This window comes from Crotalus tigris, unplaced genomic scaffold (assembly GCF_016545835.1).
Source record: "Crotalus tigris isolate CLP2741 ecotype Arizona unplaced genomic scaffold, ASM1654583v1 scf7180000018491.14276545383:2951260, whole genome shotgun sequence".
NCBI classification, from domain to species: Eukaryota; Metazoa; Chordata; class Lepidosauria; order Squamata; family Viperidae; genus Crotalus; species Crotalus tigris.
Genome location: NW_024097037.1, coordinates 1,811,480 through 1,835,206, shown reverse-complemented (window position 1 = coordinate 1,835,206; position 23,727 = coordinate 1,811,480). Strand labels below are relative to the sequence as shown.

The 23,727-nt window shown below is 39.2% G+C and overlaps 1 protein-coding gene across 15 annotated transcripts in view; it reads left to right on the top strand.

The window, feature by feature from the left end:
- RBFOX2 (RNA binding fox-1 homolog 2) overlaps window positions 1–23,727 on the top strand; it is a 266,284-nt gene that overhangs the window by 217,954 nt on the left and 24,603 nt on the right. For all 15 annotated transcript variants that reach the window (XR_005557887.1, XR_005557886.1, XM_039353077.1 and 12 more), the window contains 4 exons: window positions 7,926–8,072; window positions 11,428–11,481; window positions 19,347–19,439; window positions 22,031–22,091. Coding sequence is in view for 13 of the 15 variants with exons in the window: in XM_039353077.1 (XP_039209011.1) it covers window positions 7,926–8,072; window positions 11,428–11,481; window positions 19,347–19,439; window positions 22,031–22,091 (355 nt within the window). In the remaining 2 variants the exon portion in view is untranslated. The remainder of the gene's footprint in view (window positions 1–7,925; window positions 8,073–11,427; window positions 11,482–19,346; window positions 19,440–22,030; window positions 22,092–23,727) is intronic.

Below are 23,727 nucleotides of genomic sequence, written 5' to 3'. Positions count from 1 at the left end.
GAGGTGAAGGAAAGGAAGGAAGGAAGGGACAATGGGAGAGAGGGAGGGAAGAAGGAAGAGACTAAGGGAGGGGAAGAAAAGGAAGGAAAGAAGGGAGGAAGGGACAATGGGAGAGGGAGGGAAGGAGGAAGAGACTAAGGGAGAGGAAGGAAAGGAAGGAAAGAAGGAAGGGACAATGGGAGAGAGGGAGGGAAGGAGGAAGAGTCTAAGGGAGGGGAAGGGAGGAAGGGACAATGGGAGAGAGGGAGGGAAGGAGGAAGAGACTAAGCAGGAGGTGAAGGAAAGGAAGGAAAGAAGGGACAATGGGAGAGAGGGAGGGAAGGAGGAAGAGACTAAGGGAGGGGAAGGAAAGGAAAGAAGGAAGGAAGGAAGGGACAATGAGAGGGAGGGAAGGAGGAAGAGACTAAGGGAGAGGAAGAGACTAAGGGAGAGGAAGGAAAGAAGGAAGGGACAATGGGAGAGAAGGAGGGGAGGAAGAGACTAAGAAGGAGGTGAAGGAAAGGAAGAAAGGGACAATGGGAGAGAGGGAGGGAAGGAGGAAGAGACTAAGGGAGAGGAAGAGACTAAGGGAGAGGAAGGAAAGGAAGGAAAGAAGGAAGGGACAAAGAGAGAGGGAGGGAAGGAGGAAGAGACTAAGAAGGAGGTGAAGGAAAGGAAGGAAAGAAGGAAGGGACAATGGGAGAGAGGAGGGAAGAAGGAAGAGACTAAGGGACGGGAAGAAAAGGAAGGAAAGAAGGGAGGAAGGGACAATGGGAGAGGGAGGGAAGTAGGAAGAGACTAAGGGAGAGGAAGAGACTAAGGGAGAGGAAGGAAAGGAAGGAAAGAAGGAAGGGACAATGGGAGAGAGGGAGGGAAGGAGGAAGAGACTAAGCAGGAGGTGAAGGAAAGGAAGGAAGGAAGGGACAATGGGAGAGAGGGAGGGAAGAAGGAAGAGACTAAGGGAGGGGAAGAAAAGGAAGGAAAGAAGGGAGGAAGGGACAATGGGAGAGGGAGGGAAGGAGGAAGAGACTAAGGGAGAGGAAGGAAAGGAAGGAAAGAAGGAAGGGACAATGGGAGAGAGGGAGGGAAGGAGGAAGAGTCTAAGGGAGGGGAAGGGAGGAAGGGACAATGGGAGAGAGGGAGGGAAGGAGGAAGAGACTAAGCAGGAGGTGAAGGAAAGGAAGGAAAGAAGGGACAATGGGAGAGAGGGAGGGAAGGAGGAAGAGACTAAGGGAGGGGAAGGAAAGGAAAGAAGGAAGGAAGGAAGGGACAATGAGAGGGAGGGAAGGAGGAAGAGACTAAGGGAGAGGAAGAGACTAAGGGAGAGGAAGGAAAGAAGGAAGGGACAATGGGAGAGAAGGAGGGGAGGAAGAGACTAAGAAGGAGGTGAAGGAAAGGAAGAAAGGGACAATGGGAGAGAGGGAGGGAAGGAGGAAGAGACTAAGGGAGAGGAAGAGACTAAGGGAGAGGAAGGAAAGGAAGGAAAGAAGGAAGGGACAAAGAGAGAGGGAGGGAAGGAGGAAGAGACTAAGCAGGAGGTGAAGGAAAGGAAGGAAGGAAGGGACAATGGGAGAGAGGGAGGGAAGGAGGAAGAGACTAAGGGAGAGGAAGAGACTAAGGGAGAGGAAGGAAAGGAAGGAAAGAAGGAAGGGACAAAGGGAGAGAGGGAGGGAAGGAGGAAGAGACTAAGCAGGAGGTGAAGGAAAGGAAGGAAGGAAGGAAGGAAGGAAGGAAGGAAGGGATAATGGGAGAGGGTGGGAAGGAGGAAGAGACTAAGCAAAGGGAGAGAGGGAGGGAAGGAGGAAGAGACTAAGAGGAGGTGAAGGAAAGGAAGGAAGGAAGGGACAATGGGAGAGAGGGAGGGAAGGAGGAAGAGACTAAGGGAGGGGAAGGAAAGGAAAGAAGGAAGGAAGGAAGGGACAATGAGAGGGTGGGAAGGAGGAAGAGACTAAGGGAGGGGAAGAAAAGGAAGGAAAGAAGGGAGGAAGGGACAATGGGAGAGGGAGGGAAGGAGGAAGAGACTAAGGGAGAGGAAGAGACTAAGGGAGAGGAAGGAAAGGAAGGAAAGAAGGAAGGGACAATGGGAGAGAGGGAGAGAAGGAGGAAGAGACTAAGAGGGGAAGGGAAGGAAGGAAGGAAGGAAGGAAGGGACAATGAGAGGGTGGGAAGGAGGAAGAGACTAAGGGAGAGGAAGAGACTAAGGGAGAGGAAGGAAAGAAGGAAGGGACAATGGGAGAGAAGGAGGGGAGGAAGAGACTAAGCAGGAGGTGAAGGAAAGGAAGGAAGGAAGGGACAATGGGAGAGAGGGAGGGAAGGAGGAAGAGACTAAGGGAGAGGAAGAGACTAAGGGAGAGGAAGGAAAGGAAGGAAAGAAGGAAGGGACAATGGGAGAGAGGGAGGGAAGGAGGAAGAGTCTAAGGGAGGGGAAGGAAAGAAGGGAGGAAGGGACAATGGGAGAGAGGGAGGGAAGGAGGAAGAGACTAAGCAGGAGGTGAAGGAAAGGAAGGAAGGAAGGGACAATGGGAGAGAGGGAGGGAAGGAGGAAGAGACTAAGGGAGGGGAAGGAAAGGAAAGAAGGAAAGAAGGAAGGAAGGGACAATGAGAGGGAGGGAAGGAGGAAGAGACTAAGGGAGAGGAAGAGACTAAGGGAGAGGAAGGAAAGGAAGGAAAGAAGGAAGGGACAATGGGAGAGAAGGAGGGAAGGAGGAAGAGACTAAGCAGGAGGTGAAGGAAAGGAAGGAAGGAAGGAAGGGACAATGGGAGAGAGGGAGGGAAGGAAGAAGAGACTAAGGGAGGGGGAAGGAAAGGAAGGAAGGGACAATGAGAGAGGGTGGGAAGGAGGAAGAGACTAAGGTGAAAGAAAGGAAGGAAAGAAGGAAGGGACAAGGGGAGAGAGGGAGGGAAGGAGGAAGAGACTAAGGGAGGTGAAGGAAAAGAAGAAAAGGAAGGAAGGGACAAGGGGAGGGAAGGAAGGCAGGCACCCACCCCAGTCCCATCCCAGAGACCCACAGATTCCCCCCCACAGGCACTCTGCAACCTGAGTGATCAGCTGGCCATGCCCCCTGGCCATTGGTCACGTGACCCTGGGACACTGTGAATGTCATAAGTATGAATCAGTTGTCAAGCATCCGAATGTAAATCACATGACCCTGGGGATGCTGCAACAATCATAAGTGTGAAAAATGATCATTAATTCGCTTTTCCAGTGCTGTTGTAACTTCTAACAGTCACTAAGCGAATTGTTATAAGTCAAGGACTACCTATACTTTCCCATTTTTTTCCTTTTTGGGGGGGTCAAGTTTTTGATACCCTCCCCCTGCCAGCTGGATGGGGGGTTGGGGGTCACCTCAACATGAGGAACTGTATTAAAGGGTCGCGGCATTAGGCAGGTTGAGAACCCCTGTTCTAAATCATTCAGTATTAATTCATTTAACTGAAAACAGTTAATCATGTAAATTAATTGAAATTGCTGAACTACAACATTCTTGAATTAATATTAGAATATTAAAAGTAGGAATCTAATGTATTTATATTTCAACAACATAAAACAATTTCAGGTTTGTTTATATTAAGAAAAAAAGTTAAATTACCATATAAATAAGAATCATGTGTTGAAACATAATATTGTGTGAACAGAACACTTAATTTTAATAGGTTTCCAAGAAAATGTTAAGATAATCATGCCATTTCATTTTGCTTTCTTTTGTTATAGCTGCATTAAAGACTGATCTAGTTCTAAGTGGACATATTTTTCAGACCTTACCATAATTAGATTTCTTAATACTGCAGATTTCTGGCAATAACAGGATTTAGATAAATTTAGAAATTACTGAAATAATGATTAAAATAAGCTTTTGGTCTCTTAGCTATTTAGATTTGCCTTCCTAAATCTGAGTCTCTTTAGTTTTGGGGGTTTTTTTTTAGGGACCACTGTCTTTATGGCATCAAATAAGGAAACATATTTTCTTTCAGCAAGACACTAAAGTCCCAGTGTAAAAAATAATGTGTAAATATATGTAGGCAAGATATTTGAGTATGTCAGGGGTGTCAAACTGCCGGCCCATGGGCCGGATGCATCATGCTGAAAACACCCCCCCCCCCATTGCCGGCAATGGAAAAAAAGTCACGACATGTCACGTGACATTGCGAGTTTGACACCCCTGGTGTATGTGCACAAATATCTTGACAGCCAATCTAGTGGTTAAGGCACCAGGTACCAGAAAGCATGAGTTCAAGTCCTACCTTAGCCATGAAAGTCAGCTGGGTGACTTTGGGTCAGTTACTTTTTCTCAGTCAAGCCCATCTGACAGGGTTGTTGTTGTGGGGAACTAGGAGGAAGAAGGTGTGTTGGATATGTTCACTGCCTTGAGTTATTTGCAAAATAAGGCAGAATACGAATAAATAAATGAATAAAAATAAGGAACTAAAACACAATATAATTATTTTAAATGATTATTAAATTCTTCTGCTAACAGAGCTCTTACAATGATTGGTATAAGTTTTGTTAGAACAATCATTTGTAATTAGGACAGTAGAGTATCTAATGAGGATGTTACTGACAAACAGTGGATGGATGTGGGGAGGTATTCTCATTTTGGTAAAGCAACAACAAATAGAGAAGGTCAGGAGGCAGCACATCTTGTTGAATTCATTTTTTCTGATTGATATAAAGGAGAAGCAAATATAGGATACCAGCTTGCACTGTGAAATAATAGGATTGTCCCAGCGAAGTTAATCTAATGTTAACTTAAGTCCTTGAAGTCTGCTATATTTGGTTTGGAGCTTGATCTTGCTTGCTTGTTGGACTCTGGCATTAGTGGCACACCACATCCAAATGTAGTAGCATTTTTCCTGCTGAAATACAGATCTATAACTAGGTTGATTTCCACCATCCTTCTGCTCCCTGGGTTGTGTAGATGGAGGAAGAATGGGAAGAATCCAAATAGATTTTGAGGTGATGACATAATAGTTGTTTTGGGGGATCATATATTGGAAGCAATGGGAGGGGGATGAATAAATATTTGGTATGAGTTCACAGACTGCTTCCCAGGCCGTAAAATTGCAGCACAGGACTTGTGTATGACAGCATTGGGTTAGAGAGACATATTTAATTATATGTGGTTATAATTGTACATTATGACATTTTATTTATGAAATGGTGACAGGATCTCATTGCTATCATAGATATAGACAGACCAAAGCTGTCTCAGCTTTAGCCTCATGTTTAATTTACAGATAAAATGTCCTAGAACCATATAAGGTGGTTTGAAGTATTGCAACAAGATAAGGCAAGTGAAATATTTAAAATACACTAAAGTGCCGTGTAATAACTGTTACAATTGAAAACTTTTGTACTGGAATATTAAAAGCTAAAAGATAATGGAAGCATGCCAGTAGGCTTTTACATTTAAGCAATCAGGACAAGGTTAACTTCACAATAGGCCAATTTATTTAAACTGGTAGAAACTGAATATATTATTTCAAGAAAAAAGTGTTGAGTTTAATTTACTAATTTATTTTACATGAAGTGCATTGAGAGTCCTAGATATTGCCTTATGGAAATTGTCTTACTATTGTTATCTCCATTTTTCACATCAACAAATGATTGCTGTTTATTTGAACTATTTTTATGAAAATTTAACTCAGATGCTAAATTGATATACCATATTTTCCGGCGTATAAGACGACTGGGGGTATAAGACGACCCCCGACTTTTGAGAAGATTTTCATGGTTTAGAACAGTGGTTCTCAACCTTCCTAATGCCGCGACCCTTTAATACAGTTCCTCATGTTGTGGTGACCCCCAACCATAAAATTATTTTCGTTGCTACTTCATAACTGTAATTTTGCTACTGTTATGAATCGTAATGTAAATATCTGATATGCAGGATGTATTTTCATTGTTATGAATTGAACATAATTAAAGCATAGTGATTAATCACAAAAACAATATAGCAATGCTCGCTGGAGAAGCTTACTCTTCCTTGCTCAAAAATGTTGGGAGGGAGGGAAGGGGAAGGAAGGAAGATTGAAGGGGAAAGGAAGGAAATGGAGAAGGAAGGAGATTGAAGGGGAAGGAAGGAAGGTGAGAGAGAGATTGAAGGGGAAGGGATGGAGATGGAAGGAAGGAAGATTGAAGGGGAAAGGAAGGAGATGGAGAAGGAAAGAAGATTGAAGGGGAAAGGAAGGAGATGGAGAAGGAAGGAGATTGAAGGGGGAAGGAAAGAAGGAAGGAAGGAGAGAGAGATTGAAGGGGAAAGGAAGGAGATTGAAGGTGAAAGGAAGGAAGGAAGGAAGGAAGATTGAAGGGGAAAGGAAGGAGATGGAGAAGGAAGGAGATTGAAGGGGAAAGGAAGGAAGGAGAGAGATTGAAGGGGAAGGGATGGAGATGGAAGGAAGGAGATTGAAGGGGAAAGGAAGGAGATGGAGAAGGAAGGAGATTGAAGGGGGAAGGAAGGAAGGAAGGAAGGAGAGAGAGATTGAAGGGGAAGGGATGGAGATGGAAGGAAGGAAGATTGAAGGGGAAAGGAAGGAGATGGAGAAGGAAAGAAGATTGAAGGGGAAAGGAAGGAGATGGAGAAGGAGAAGGAAGGAGATTGAAGGGGGAAGGAAGGAAGGAAGGAGAGAGAGATTGAAGGGGAAGGGATGGAGATGGAGATGGAAGGAAGGAAGGAAGATTGAAGGGGAAAGGAAGGAAGGAAGGAGAAAGAGATTGAAGGGGGAGGCGCTGCCAAGGACACACAAGCAGCTCCACACACTTGCCCGGGGAGGCTCTGGCAGAGAGCCTGGTGGAGAGCCAAGCGGTTGCATATCCGGGGCCTCAGAAGCTGTGCGGAGGATCCACGTGCCTCGGAGCCGCCGGCTGCCCTCTCATACCCGCCAAGGGATGGAGATGGAAGGAAGGAAGGAGGGAAGATTGAAGGGGAAAGGAAGGAAGATTGAAGGGGAAAGGGATGGAGAAGGAAGGAGATTGAAGGGGGGAGGCGCTGCCCAGGACGCACAAGCAGCTCCGCACAATTGCCCGGGGAGGGGGGGAGGCTCTGGTGGAGAGCCTGGTGGAGAGCCAAGTGGCGGCACATCCGGGGCCTTGGAAGCTGCGTGGAGGATCTGCACGCCTCAGAGCCGCCGGCTGCCCTCTCACATCCACCAACCTGGAGCCCCCCATCCTCATCCTGGCACTTCTTGCCCTCTCCCAGCCACCCCCCCCGAGACCTGCCTGCCCCTTCAACCTCCTGAACGCCATCGCAGCGGTGGGGTTGCGGGAGCCTTTTTCCACGCCGTGTAGCCCATCGCACGCAAGAGGGGTGCGGCCGAAGCGCCAGCTCCCGCTCAGAAGGCGCCGCTTCTCCTCTCCTGGCCTGGCCGGCTGGCCTCCAACACACATGTGGACATTGCCGTCGCTCACCCTCTTCCCTGCCCCTTGGCCGCTTCTGAGGCCCGGAGCCTGGCGGGGAGCCGGCAGGAAGACTGGCTCAGCTCTGCAGCTCAGCTCAGGCAGCAGTGGCAGAGCAGTCCAGCGGCAGTGCCAGCAGCGGCCCCGGCTCGGACTGGCCGCTGAGCCAGCCCAGGGCGGCATCCGGGGCGCGTGCAATGGCGCTGCGGTGGCAGGAGCAGGCACTGTTGGAGGAGAAGGGCGCCCTGGAGGCGGAGGAGCTGGCAGAGGAGGAGGAGGAGGAGGGCGGTGGCGGCAGCCAGATAGAGGCGCGGTGTCTCGGTTTCTAAGACCATCGGAAATATGTGTTTTCCAATGGTCTTAGGCGACCCCTGTGAAAGTGTCGTTCGACCCCCCCCCAAAAGGGTCGCGACCCACAGGTTGAGAACCGCTGGTTTACAAAGTCGTCTTATATGCCGGAAAATATGGTAGATATTTTAAATGTGTAAAACATGAATTGATTAACAAATGAATTTTTGTGATTATCTTTTTCTTCTTTTTTAAAATACTGCAGCAGACAGAAGGAGGGGCACAGACAGATGGCCAGCAGTCGCAGACACAAAGCAGTGAGAATGCTGAGAGCAAGTCTACCCCAAAGCGGCTGCATGTGTCCAACATTCCCTTCCGTTTTCGGGATCCTGACCTCCGGCAGATGTTTGGGGTATGTTAGCAGTATCCACAGCTAGAAATGTAATATTGATTGTTTGATTGATATCCCATTTTATTATTTTTACAAACCTGTCTCCTCCTATTCTGCCCCACAACAGCAAACCTATGATGGGTTGGGCTGAGAGAGAGTGACTGGTCCAAAGTCATCCAGCTGACTTTCATGGCTAAGGCAGGACTTGAACTCATGCTCTCTGGTACATCGTATCTCAATCACTAGACTAAACTTCCAAAGCTCCAAATAAAAAGAGTTATTACATACTGCCCTATGTCCAATGCTTCTGGATGGTCTTCTCAGGTTTGCAGATGTTTTCCCACACTTGCATTGAAATGCAATTATATTGAATTGTGTTCCACCAACGAATAAAGGTTGCCTGGTACACACTGCATTTCATTCATCTCCAGACTGTGAATCTAGGTGCTAATGTGTGAGTGGGAATTAATTGTCCCTTATTGGGATTTATTTTCTGAAAATTGTGTTGGTCTTTAAGATGATCTTAAAACTACTAAAAAGAGTGCCAGTGTACTTTATTTTTTACTTTATTTTTCCATCAGATAGGCCTGGATTCACCCTTTAAGCATGTTTCAACTCTGTCTGTTTTAAGCTGCCTTTTGATCACTGGCCAAATGAATAGCTAGATAAGGATTTTTGAGAAACAGCAAGTGTATTAAAGAGCTGTGTGAAAAATATTTCCTTGAGTTATATCTCATATCTAGACCTTCATAGCTTTTAAAGAAATCTAAATAAAGATTCCTGGCAAAAGAGAGATGTTAGCAGCTATGACAGGCACAAAATAAATAAAATTATCGACATAGTAAATTTTTTGTTGTTTTTAGTCTTTGACAATTTTATTTATTTTGTTAATTGCATTATTATTCTATCATTTCCCAGATGAAATTCATACGGTTTCTGTGGTTGTCCTATTTCCATCTAGCACATTTTGTTATCTTTGCAACAGTCCTCTGTGGGAGATTATTTACATGCTTCTGAGTTTATAGTTAGGCGAACCTGGATTTTGCTAGTCCTATTCCAATACCCATTGGTGTAGCACAGTGGCTCTCATTTTAAAATAGAAAAAAATAAGATGCAAAAATGTTTGGTTCTAGATCCTGGAGCATTTATTGTCTCCAGAGTGAGTAACCATATTAAAGAAAATGACACACACACACTTAATGAAATTCAGCACAGTTGAGTCAAAGCAGTAATCTGTCATGCTATTGAGTTTAATAAACAAAGCACAATGACTTAGCAATCTGGTTTTAGTCCATATAATTTTATATTTGGGTGTGTATTATTTGTAATACACTAATGCTGAGGAGACATTGACTGGAAAATATTATGTTTGCCTCTGCCAAGAATAATAGAAAAGTAATATCTTTAATTGCTGTGTTTTTGTAGTCCCATGACATGCTTCTCTCTTGTGCCCCATTGCTAGCACCTTATAATCTGGCAGCTGGGATGGCTATCATAACATGTAAATGCTTTATAGTAATCTGTATGGGAATGTGCTAAGGATTTCCCTGCTCTATGGCAGTGATTAATTATCTTATTTGTAAATTTTTATTTACAGTACTAATATGCATTCCAGGATAATGCTAAGGATTGGGGGGTGCATTTATTTACAACATTTAAAGTGTATAATAATTTATGAAGTTAAGAAATAAAACCAGGCAAAGGAGATTCTAACGACTAAACTCAAACCAATATTTATTAGTTTACTAAATAGCTTGAGCCACTTGTTGTCAGGTCAATCTTTTTAAAAGATTATTATACGGGTAAAAGTATGTTTGTATTTAAAAATAAATAAAATAATGCAAATAATTTAAGAAGTATTAAAAATTTTAAGATGGAAAATCCTTGGGAAATAAAATAACTATGCGGTATATCTACCTCCAGAGAATGACATTCTAAAGCTGAACTTCTGTTTAAAAAAGTTAGCTGTTTTAAAACCCCATTTGATAGTGACAGGCCAAAAAAAGAGTTCAGTAAATGATTTTATAGAATGGGTAATATATGTAAGAAAAAGTAATGTTTTGGATCATATGGTTTTCAGTCATTAAGAACTTCAAAGTAGATGGCTGATGTGTGCATTTCGCTGAAGTATGTACTTGGCTGAGCACATCTAATTAAATTCAGAAACATTCTTTTCCCTAAATTCCCTAAAGGAATTTCTTGGTCATAGATTATTCAACTTGATGTAACTTTGTTCTCTGAATGCTATTTATTTAGCCAAAACAGCAACTAGTGAACTATTGAGTGGTGTGAGTTGATTCAGGGTTTGTAAAAGCAGAGAAAAGTACCTTGTGGGAAGGGAAGTACCTTGTGGAAGGACAGCCCTATGATGGCTGACTGAAGAATCTCTTCCCCAAATTTTGAAGTGGGGAGTAGAACAGAATGGCTAGAAAAGGAGAATAGTAGAAATTCCACTTAGGTACTTGAAAAGGTGGCTTCTGGCCCACTTACTTCGTTGACAATCAGTACATTCACTGTGTACTACTTAAAATAGTTTTTTCATAATCATTGTCTGTCTCAGTGTACATATACAGCTATATAGCTATAGTTATGTAATCAGATTTGACTATGATAAACAAGGGAGAAGAATTAGTAGACTACAGAAACTTTACAATTTGCAGAAAAACAATAATTAGAAAAGGTTGGAGAGGTAACCCAGGAGAACAGCCTGAAGAAGACTGAATACGACAATACCAAGTGGCTGTGGAAGATGGATAGTATGTTAAAACTGTGTATATAGGGAATGGCATGGAGGAGGTGCTGGCTGGAACATTCCACCCTATAAAAAAATGAGAATTATGGAACAATATATTTAATTTAATTAAACCAGCAATCATTCCTTACTGCAACTGTGAATAGTCTTTTGTTACATATAGAAGACAATATGTGAAGAGAGAGAAGTTCCCTCAAAATGAGCTCCAACACTACTTTGAAAGCTTGGAAGACAAAACCTCTGGTCCTGGTGACCAACCCAGATTGGATCCTGCAGCATTATCCTGGGATACGGATATTCACCTTCATTTGTAATATATGGAGAAAATATAGTGCCCCCTGATGATGTTATCTAGTTAATTAATGAAACCTCTGCAAACAAATAATCAAGATCAGAGAACACCAAGGATTCCACATTTGCTAGTTTATATTTTACATAGAATTTATCAAAGACTGTGAGGCTTATAAACTTGACAAACAGAAGAAATTCAACAAATAAATAACAAATATTAAGTCTTAATTCATTTTAAAATATTTTCAACTGTGCATTCAAAAGCCTTTCTTTCTCAGCCACGAAAAATAAAGGATGCTGAATTAATGAACCAAAATAAATCTTTTTTTATAGCAATTTGGTAAAATCCTTGATGTAGAGATAATCTTCAATGAACGTGGGTCCAAGGTAAGTTTTGTTTCTTTATCTACCCTCTACCTATTTCTCTCCCTTACCAGTCTACTCCAATTGTCAAAATAAAGCAGCTTCCTTCCTAGATATTCTGTATAGACAGAAAAGGAACTAGGCACTGGGTTACCTAGAGCTGCCATTTCATATAATTATAGGTGTTGTATATAATCAATAAGTATCTTCAATAGTAGTTTTATAATTTTCCCTTTGAAATAATCAGATTTCTCCAAACTTCTGAGAATAAAAAGAGTCACTGAAGCTATGAAAGTCAGTTTTGCTACTAATTTTTTGCTAGTTTAAAATGTTTGGGAAAGAAACGATGTAAAAAAATGGAAATATTTTATATATGGTGAAAGAAAAATCTGCCCACCTGATGTTGCAATAATCCTCAGTGTTGCAAGGATGTTGGCCCACCATCTTACAATATCTACAAAAGCTTCCAGCTTTTTAGAAAGGTGTAGTTGTTCCAAATGCAAGCTGTTCAGAATGATGTAAGTTTTTTTTTAAAGAGTTAACTTTCTTGAGAGCCAATGGCAAACCTTATAGTCCTAAGTGTAGCAATTTTAAGTGTTGCTTGTCCTAACCGGTTCTCATGATGAAACCAATGTCCCCTCACTGAAGAATTGATGTGATTCTCTCTCTGCCCAGTAGGTCCAGCACTGGAATAGCAGGGAGTGTTTCAGGTCAGGAGCAAGGCTCATTGGCAGAGCTCTGTGGGGGAAGCTTGCACAGTGCATGTCTCTACTATGCTTGACTTAATCAATGCTAAGTTTTCCACTTTTTATTAAAAATGAACATCTGTCCCACACCCTCACTCCATCACATGATAGTTTAGGCCATAGTTAGTATTATATTTTATATCCTGTCTTTGATATTCATAATCTATACAGAGCCCCAAATGGATGTTTATGTACAAAATTTTGTTGTTAGCATATCAGATTTCCTATGTTTTATCTGAAAACCAGAAAAGAGGTGATATTTACTACTTGTACATTATGCAATACATACAATATATTCATTTAGTATTGGATCTAATTTATCTCATAACTTAGTTTATAAAGATGTAGGGTAAAATTGATGCAGCACATAATTATTTTAATTTGTGAAGAGCCACAATCTGCACTTAACCTTTCTATTACTCAGGTACCCCCTGTATATGTTTGAATGAAGAAGTGAAAAGTGTATTATGTTTGACCGCTACACTTCACTATACACTATACACTTCAGTATATCTAGTCTCTTTGAAGTGGCTGTAAAGGGAAGTAAGCCAGAGATGTAAAACATTTTTTGGATGATCAGGAGACTGGTTAGAGTGCCGTAGGCTGGCCATTTGAACTATGCAACTATTAACAAGCAATCTGCTGTGATTTAATTTCTAAATAATATGCTATGTTTCATTCTTAGTGAAGGATGAGCAGCAGTCTCGTACGTACTTCTGAGATCACACTCACTAACTTTTCCGATGAGAAGGCTACCAAATTATATAAATTTGGATATAAGGATACCAAATTATATAAACCCAGTCTATGACTCGTTTAGCATGTTGTAGGAGTCAAAGACTTCAGGTCAAAAGGAGTCAGAAAGCTAAAACAGAAAGTGGTTTCTTATTTGCCCAATACTAAGGGAACCATGGACAGTTTTGTTTGTTAATTCATTATTTGTAGTTGCTCTCAGGAGGAGCCTGTGTATATGATCTGCTAAGCTATAATAAGCCATAAGACCATCCAGTTCTTATGTTTGGAATCTTCCATAAATTATAGTATAACTATTGAACTGTAAGTAAATAAACCAAAACTTCTGGTTTTCAGCTAAAACAAAACCTGTTAAGATTAAATGATAGCCATTTGCCCCTTTACTTTCATCTAGTAAATATTTAGCTCATAAAGGCATTGATCAAGTTCTTTTCTATTTGGTGGTAGAATTTCAAACACTTGCCTGTCAAATTCACAGTGATTCAAAGATTCAAATGAGACTGTTTTAAACACGGTGAATAGTATAAGCAGGATTCCCAAAGAGTGTTTGTGTTTATGGCATTTTTTATTGAATTGGGACATTTTTTAAAGAAGCTTAGGTTCCCAGTGGAGAAGCACAATTCTTTTTAGGGACCCTTCACTTATCACTCACTTCTTCTGCAAAAAAAAGTATGCCAAAACTTGAATGCTTGTATCCTACCCTGTGGTTTCTATTCTAACCTAATGATATGGAACCTTTTTCCTCCTCCTCTTTCTTGGGAATCGGAAAGCAGATGCTCCCCGCTGCCTGCCTTGTGCTGTGTTCTCAGTATTACCCTTCCCCTTCCTGGGTTTCTCAAGGGTATATTCTTCAATATGTGAATGTTTAAAAGGTGAAAATGTAAAATCCAAATTGCTCTGGGTATGCTTACACCCATTCCCTCTATGGAATGAGCAGATCTTTATCCTTTCATAACTGTGGCAAAGGCCCTCTGCCAGATATGTCCAGTGTTGGAAAATTTGAGAGTTTCAAATTACCCTTTAGTCCATCTGAGATGAGATGATGTATTTTCATGATGTTGTTGACATGGGGAATTTTTGAGAGCCAAGTGTGTTTGTGCACATTGGCTGTATTCGATTTTCTTGTAAAAATCCTTTGGAATTAATAAAAAAGTATGAGTGAAAGTTTTTTGCTATGTAGATTTATTGATAAATGTTAATGGTTTTATGAGCATCTCAACTTTCAATATTATCTTAGGCACAATTTTGGATAACTAGCAGCATATTAGGAAAACTAAAAAGAGGTGTCTGAGCCATTTACATAATAATCTCAGTTATGTTCAGACTTCTGTTTTTTAATTAATTTTCATTCATTTTTCTTGTTTCATTAGCTGTACCTAGTGAAAGGAGCTGTTAATATGATGCTTTCTTCCAGTTTGGTTTCCATGCAAATACCAGTTTAAGCTCCTACAATATTTATATCAGTGGCCTTCAAATTTTAACACAGAACAATGATTGAACCAAGCCTTGTAGTTACAGTTGTTGTGGTAATTATTATTATTTCTTCTACTTGTGCAATGCCTTTCATCCAAATGCTTAAGGCAGTGTACACAGTGGCCCTTCCTCTGATTTTATCCTGACAACAACAACAACTGGAAGATAATGAATAGCCCCAAATTATTTCTCCTATTCTCTGTTGGTGGGATCTTGTAGAATTCTTTACAGGTCACTCAGGTAAACAGACTCAACAGTGAGCATGAGAAAGATACAGCTTTATTCAGCTTCCTCTATTTTCTCTCTTAAGATACTGTGTTTCCCCGAAAATAAAACCGGGTCTTTTTTTTCCCCTCTCCAAAAGAGGCACCAGTTCTTATTTTGGGGGGATGTCTTACTCATCTCCGGCACCGACAGCCCCACCTATATGGCCCACTTCTTCTGTGGCGGAGCAGCTGCATTCTGCAGCTTCATTCTGGCCTGCATTTTGCAGATAGGCGTTTCTGGAAGGCCTCTGCAGCCGAGTACCGAGCTATGGATTCAATCCATAGCTAAGTCCTCAGCTGCAGAGGTTTTGCAGAACTGAGCTATGGATTGAATCCATAGCTTGGTTCTTGGCAGCACAGGCCTTCTGGAAAGGCCTGTGACTGCGAAATGCAGGCCTGATTGCAGAAGACTCCATAGAAGGAGAGGTCTGGCTGTAAGGTAAGTGGGTGTGGAGCGTGTGGGGCATATCCACACCACCCAGCCCTGCTCTAGCTTGATTTTTAAGTGTGTGCCTTGTCTCAAAACTAGGACTTATTTTGGGGGTAGGGCTTATATTAGGCCCACCCTGAAAAATCAAGCTAGGGCTTAGTTTCGGGGTGGGAAACCCGGTAATAAGTAGCAGGGAAACAATGGCCTTGAATGTCTGTATCAATGGAAGGGACTTCCCTCCCAATGAGGCTGATGTTTCTGTTGCAATTAATAGTGGGAAAACAGCTGTAGTGATTTCACTACCCAGCTGATGCAATGGGGAAAAGTAGAGTAGTTCCTAAAGCTATTTAGAGTAGGGAAGAGTAGAGTAGTTCCTAAAGCTGCTTAGAGGACTAGTAAGGGCCATATACTCAACTATAAAATCCAGTAATTTTAAAAATGTGATTTTAAGAAATGAGAAATTGTATGCTAAGACTTAATTTAACTGATCTAGTAACAAAATCCTATTTTATCACTCTAAATTTCATTTAACATTGATTATCTGTTTTCTTAACAGATGCAGTGATAATCCTATTTTATATGTCTTCACATTTTAAAAAAATATTTTGGACAGCAAAAATACTTTTCTCTTATGTTGAAAAGCATTTAAAATTTTTTTTGCCATATTTTTAAATAACTCCATTTTAAATTTCAGCATATGTATATAAAATTGCTTTGACCAGTCCAGTTAAATAGCTGCAAAATATGCATTCTGGTTCAACCTATGCAAAGTAATTCTAGGTAAAAATTCCGCAACTGTTTTTTCAGATCTTAAAGAATAGTGTCCTTTAAACAGCACTAGGATATTTTTTCTAGAACTTATTTTAATCACTCATCTCAGATGGATTATTGTATATTGACTTTGAGAGCAAATAACCTGAAAGCCTGGATTTTTATGTTTATTTCTTTCTTTATTTTTGTTGTTGTTCCATTTGTCCAGGCTTCTGGCTGTTGACTGAATTTTATTTTTAAAAAATGCCTCTTTGTATATGCGTGTATACATATATATATATATTAACAATTGAAATTATGGAAAGTCCCAACACCTTGAGATAAAGATGCTGCTTCTGAAGTCAATGTTCTAAACACAGTGGGGAAAAAAGTGTTAACAATGCATGGATTTCAAGGGGCTCCTTTTAGTTTACTTTGAATTTATTTCATTTATTTTGGTTTTTTTCTTGTTTTTTTTGTTTTGTTTTGATTATTTTTCCCTTAATTTCTGTGTTCTGGCCACACCCAGGAGAATCGTCTGCTTTTGATTTCTCCCTTTACGGTTACATGGTAAATTTTCTTTCTCATTCTTCAGAAATGGAAACATTAAAAAAAAACTCTGTACAATTATTATTTTACACTGCTCATCCTGTTGCTTGTTATTTATTGCGGAATCTGAGGCCAGACTAAAAAGGTGACAGTTACTCGGTTTCTTCAGGGTCCTTGAGAACAGCTCTGTAAAGAAAAGAGGGTGGTCTTGGGCTGCAGGTTGTTCTGAACGTTTTTGAGGATTTAATACGGTTAGAAGTTAAATGGACTGGGTATTGTTTTCAAACTAAAATTAAAGTTGCATAATAAAAACAATTCAGTCTCAAAACTATCAGCAAATTGAATTATAACAGGTTAGCAGGAATAATTATAAAAGTACATACCCTTATTGAGCTAATTATATTATGTTCCTTTTTTCTTTCTGAACTGTGAGATATTGAAAATTTTAATCCAGTGCTAAAATACTGCTTTGGTATAATGGGGCTATGCTTAGGGAGGATAAAATCAATTTTATCTTTAAAGGAAAGTATGTATTTTGTGTGACATATACTCTATTTCCGATACTAGAAATTATTTGTAGTTCAGAAATGAATTGTTGGGATTGGTTGTTGTCCTGTGCATTTTTGGAGAACAGCAACAAACCAATATTATTTTTATTACTTGACACTTTTTCCAAGGATTAAGCAAAATTCAAAGGAGTTCAATAACTTTATGGTCAAAAGTTCTGTGTCATGTGTTTAGGATGAAGTTGTAAAAATGTTTAGAAGTGTAGTAAAATAATACTAAGTAAAATGTGTACTCATGTAATAGATATAGCTTCATAACAACCCTGTGAAACAAATTGCGCTAAAGTTTTTTTTTGCACTATATGTTTGATTTTTGCCAGCAGTGATAATACTGGAATCATGTCCATTAAGACAAATCTTCATGTTTTTCACAGATTTGTAACACCTGATGCAAAATGTAATGTGCTTGAAAAATATAGAAAAGTGTTAAAGATGTAGCTCACTTTGTAATTACCGTTCGTAATCTATGTAGACCTGGGAAGGGGAAACTTTTAAGGCAATTATTTCATTTTGTAGAGAATATGCACTTGCTAAATTCTTGGAGTTTCGAGTCTTATCAGTTCTAATAGATTCACATTTTCCTAATCATGACATAGCAAAAATCCACAAAATTCCTCAGTAAGCATAATTTTCCCCTAGTTAATGTAGTAGACAAATTTACAATAGTGGAAGGTGACATTTTTACCCTGATCTTCCAAAGAATGTAAAAGTCTGTATTTGAGGAACAAAACAGAGGGGAAATGTTATACTGGCTAATAGGAGTAAGTTCTTTACCCTATTTCTTGAATGTTGATTCTACAGCAATGAACTTCACAAATATAAATAGCTTATCTCATAGGAGACCTAACTGAAAATTCAGTATACATAACACTATTGTTAATGATGAATATTGGGCCCGAACAAATTCTTGTTACAATACCTTCAAGATCAATTTAAAAAGCATGAGGTACTTACCACTTTTTCCTCTATCTGAAAATATTTATCCAGCTACTGCATATTTTTATTACATGAAGCATACATACTTCTGTTTCTTGAAAATAAATATAGGGTTAGATCTTAAATGTCTTATTGTAGTATGATTATATGAGTCTGTTAATAAATCCAATTGAATATATTTGTACTTTGGGAAAAAAGACTTATGTAGATTAGAACCTCGATTAGATAAATATTTCTGTCTTAATAGCAATTAAATTAGCAAAGATTATGATTAACTATGTTTCATAACTGGTGGCATTTTACCTTGGCATTTATTAAGGGAAATCTATACATTTTTGTGACTGAAGCACTTACTGAGGCATTTTTAAAGTTAAGTAGGAGTAGGTTATTTATTGCTTGGATGAAGAAGCAATCTGGATCCTTAACTAAATCCTAAACTTTCAAAAACAAGCTGAACAAAGAAGCAATCTTTCCATTTTTACACTAAGTCGTTAGACTGTATTGTTTTATGATGTGCTCTATTTAATTTTGTTCTCTTCCATTAGAAAGTGTTGTTCAACCTCATTAAAGCACTAATTCTAGAACATAAAGCTTCAACAAACTGTGAAAAACAATGCTTCACTTAGTGTTTTTTTGAGTGAAGAAGCCAAGCATGGAAACAATTTATTAGGTATGAAGTGGCTATGCTTTATGCCTAATAAGGATTAAGGATTTTTTTTTCAGTGAGCCAGAGTATCTGTTCCTATATTATGGTATTGTTAATAACTACTGTTAATAGGGATAAGCAACCTAGGGATTAAGATAAACAGTGTGACAGAAGAAAAGATGTCCAAGACATTGTTAAAATTCTACATATAATGTGACACATAAACACACACACTTGTTTTTTGTCCCCCATATATTTGTTTATTGTTGAAAACATATATATTAATACTATTCCTAAAAATAATAGTCCAGTTAGAACTGTCACACATATCACTCCTCCTTTTGGTAGATTTTCTTCAGAGCATCTTCCTGTGCCTGTCCTTGTCATATGAAAGGAAATTATTGAGAATGCTGTAAAAGAGAACACATGAACAGTTATTTATGGCAAGATTTCTTTCCATGTTTTAATTCATTGCATTTGATCAATCTTGGAGCTAGTTTATTTTTTAGAATATGTCTCGAGTAACTATGCTTTTTTTGGTCTGGCCTCAATTGCTTTTATGTTTTTATTATTTTCAATGTGATTAAAGTTATTTTTTTAATTGAAATTCTTTCATGAAACATGCATGAACCAAAAATGTGACTCTAGGAGAGTATTGCTAAGTTGTGCTGATGTCAATTTCATACTGTGATATTTTTTTCTCTATTTATCTAGATATCGGTATTTCAATATATAACGATGTGCATGTTTTCCCCCTTCTCCCGCTGCATGCAGGGATTCGGGTTCGTAACTTTCGAGAATAGTGCTGATGCAGACAGGGCCAGGGAGAAATTACACGGCACCGTGGTAGAGGGCCGTAAAATCGAGGTGCATGTCTTCAGTAATTCAATTTCTTCTTTATATTTCTTCTTTGGTTTCCTTTTTGTGTCTTGCCTCACTGATTTCACATTGGGATTCCTGTCCAGTGCGTGTGTGTGTGTTTGTGTCCTGTGTTTTTCACTCCCGTCCCCTGCACTGAAGTGTATAAAATAACCTCCCAATATATATATATATTTATATATTTTTGTTATTTTTGTTATTTTTCTTTGTCTTTGTTTTCCTTTCTCTTAAGTTTGTTTCCAACACACTCCAAATTTTTTGCCCTTCTGCTGTCTTGATTTTCCTTTGCTTCAGTTAATGAGGCTCCGACTTTCAACTTCCAAGCCAGATCAAAACTAACAAAATGAGCACAGTCCCATTTGTCACTTGGTATCTAACAAGAAAGAAGGGGGGGGCAGCCAATATCTGCCCTTGATTCAGAGGCCAGTTTTCCTCCATATGAGTGTGAAAATGATATATTGGGAAGGGATGGATGGAGAAATCAGGAAGAACTTGAGCCATTGAAATATCTATGTAAATGTATTTCAAATTAAGAAATATGCATCCCATAATTAATTCCAATGAGTATAGAGTGTGATAAGCAGAAACTGTTTGGGTTACCTAGATGAGAGGTAACATCTTAGTGATGAATTTGCTGTTCCCTCATATAGAAGGCTAACTGGCCCCTTTTTGTTCTTTCTTTTTAAAGGAAAAAAATACTAAATATAAGGAAAAAATTAAAGCCGCCGTTTTGAGTAAGATGTCTGCATATTTTGCTTTTTTGTTTTGTTTTTTTGTTTTGTTTTTGTTTTATTTCCCTTTTTAATGGTTTAGTGTTTAGGGCCCTTCACTTGACTCACTCTTTCCATGGTAACTATACACAATGCTGGCGATGGTACGAGTTGGCGGTAAGTGAAATCAAAGTGCTAGAGGAGAAGCTTACTTCTTTTCTTTTCTTTTATGCAAAACAAAAAAAAAAAAATAAGAAAGAAAAAATCCATCTGCCATTTCACATTAACACTACAAAATGTGATTTGACTTGTTGTCTCCCCTCCCTTTCCTTTTTCTTCTCTCCCACCCTTTTATTTTCAATGCTCTTGAGTAATGCCACCTGGATTTTGGATGTACATACCATTTTGTTTAAGTCTGAGCTGTTTGATTATTGGCTTTCCAATAATTTTCCTTGCACATCTTACTCAGATTTACTGAACTCCAGTTTTGGCTGGTTTTATTAATGCACCCATACACTTTTCATTTTTGCCTATCCATCTCCTCCCTCCCTCCACCATGTCTTTTCTGCATTCCCTATCTTTGGACCTATGATTGTTCTCCTTTCCTCACTTGCCATTTTTCTTCACTTAGTTAAATACAGCTGTTGGTCTTTGCTGATTGGTGATTTCTGATTGGTTTTGCCCATTTTTCCTTTAAGTGCTTGCATTGCATTCTGCTGTAGCAGTTGATTTCAGGCACTTGCTCCATCTTAATGATTGTCTGTGAGACCTCTTCCTATCCCCATTAATCAATTGTTGTTTTTCTTTTTATGTGTGTTTTAACAGCATGCTTTCAGTCTCATTGTTGTTGTCCCCCCCTTTTTAATGTGTAATGTTTATATGGGGAGGTGGGCTGTCAGGAGGGCTAAAAATAGAGTGTTGAGATTCCAGGCTCCCTTCTTCCCTGCCCAAGCTCACTTTTGTTTTAAAGTTCAGAGGGCCTTTGAACCATCCTTTTCTTGATCTTGAAGTTTGCATGAGGCTTTTTCTTCCATTGGGAGCAGGATTTTGAAAAGTTACTGATTCTACCTGTACCTTCATTCTCTGCAAACTCTGTGACTATGTTTGACACAGGGTTGCTATTGTTTAGCTTTACCCACCCCACCAGTGTTTTACTAGCATCATCTGTGCTGCAACATTCATTTGCAGTGCTTAGAAAGCTTGAGCAATGAACAGCTCAGTAGTTACAATGAAGGAGGCTAAAAAAAAAGGGGGGGGGAATCAGGAGACACTTCATACATTTCTAGTGGTGTTCATTTTTCTCCTGACAAGTCAGCAGCTAGGTTGATGGCCTCTCAAGATACAGTACTCCAAAACTGAGATACAGGCCAAGCAGTGCTGCTCTGGAATGCAAATTCCCTTAGTAGAAAAGCAGCTTAATCCCAGACACCTGGGGATAGTTCTTCTGCCCAAATTGCAGCAGAGGTTTTTTTGTAATATTAGTAGACCACTGCAATTCAATGAAAGTCTACTAATGGATCAGATAAGGTTATTTTTGTTTCTGTTTCATGCCAGTCAAACTGGACACAAAAAAATAGCAATGGAAGAGATTTTGCCCCTGAACTAGTGAGCATCAAATAGTGAAGTCAAAGCTGGCAGGGATGCCTGAGAAAATCTGCTCTTTTTAGCCTTTTCTTTGATGCATAATTAAAATACAAAAAATTAGATATGTTTATAATTATAATATATAAAGACAATCTGTAAAAGTAAATTTCATTGTGCTGATTTTTAAAAAGTATTTTGTCTAAAAAAATTGTGAAAGATTTCCAACATTTTCTCTAAAGTGTTGTTCTTCCTTCCCTCTCTTCCCCTTTCCCTTTTAATTTTTAGGTTAATAATGCCACTGCACGAGTAATGACTAATAAGAAGATGGTCACACCTTATGCAAACGGTAAGACAAAGTGACAAGGCTAAGAAATGAATGGAGGAACCTTTTTAGGCATAAGAATTAAGTTTCCCTTTGGTATTTCAGAATAATTTGAGAAAATTGTTTCTTTATAGATACAGATAATTGAAATACCTAACAGATTGTTAAGAGGTAAAAAAGAGTTCTTGAAAATATCTTGAGAAACAGGGCACTTATTTGAGCCCTTAAATATGGATGAAATACTTTGGCTTTAGGAAATCACTTTAAAAATTTGGTTTTGTAACTTTCTAATGAATTGGAGAGAATTGACCAGTATAGATATCTCCACTATTATTGATACATAGTGACTGTGCTCTAACTGATATGTATGCACAAGTGATAGAGGGGTTTTGGGTGCTTTTAAAATGGGAAGTGATTAACAGAGATAGACAAAGGATGCACTTACATTCATTTACATTTGTCTTGCATTTTTAGGGAGGCTGCCTTCTACTGATGAATCATAGGAAAAAGAATAGTCAACTTGTGATTTAAAAAGAAAGCTACAGGTAGTCCTCGACTTACACAATAGTACTCGACTATTGTGATGGGATCTCAGTTGCTCAGTGAAGTGTCATTAAGTGAGATGCCCACATGACTACTTTGTTCAATGACTATGATCCCAGCTCTTTTAGTTTTGATAGTTAAGTGGATGACTCAAAGGAGTGTGCGAAAAGGAACTCATTCACTGGGCTGGAGTGGCAAAGTTGGGATCCCAAAGATCTGAGCTTTAAGTGCTGGACCATAAAGCATTCTTTCCAAGTTATTATAACTTCGAACAATGGTTAAACAATTGGTCGCAACTCGAGGACTACCTGTATCTGCACAATTTGCTTTTGCCAATATACATGCACACCTATCATGCTATTCTCCTTTAGGGTAGCAATATCACATAAAATACAGAAAAAGAAGAAAGGCAAAATAAATTAAAGTTATAAGATAATTGTAAAAGGAAATTAACTAAATCTACATTATACAAACACCATTCATTGTATTCCTTCATATCTTTATATTTGCAAACTATTCTTGCTTCCATCTTGTCCATTTACCGACTCATGTAATGCCTCTGTTTCTTTCATTTCTCACCTTTTCCTTTTTTTGTTCTTTTTGACAACTTCCAACCATATATTTCTTCAGTTTCCCCTTCCTCTCAACAAATTAATTCTTCTTTCATATATTTGTTTTATGATTCAGCTCTTATTCATTCTCTCTGTAATGCCAAATCACTCTCAGAGTTATTTTTTTGCATTATCTACTCACTTTTGTACTCAGTCCACATTAATTCATTACTTGTTCATTCTTGACTGACTGTTTCACTACAGAGCACATATTTTCTAAATAACCCTTTCCTACTGTATTCATTTTAATTTGTTTTTCCTCATATACTCAACTCTCATTTCTACATAGCAAGTGCGCAGAAGATTACTCCCACACATAGCCATTTTCACTTATTTTTACAAATTTCATTCTTTTCAGCAGACATGTGCTTTCTACCATCTGTCTGTCAGCATTCGTACATCTTAAAATTTCTCCAACCATTTCCGCATTTTTACAAAACATTCTTCCAAGGAGCATTCATTCCTCTATTTGCTGTATTTTTTGTAATTACTCATTCATTTTCCTT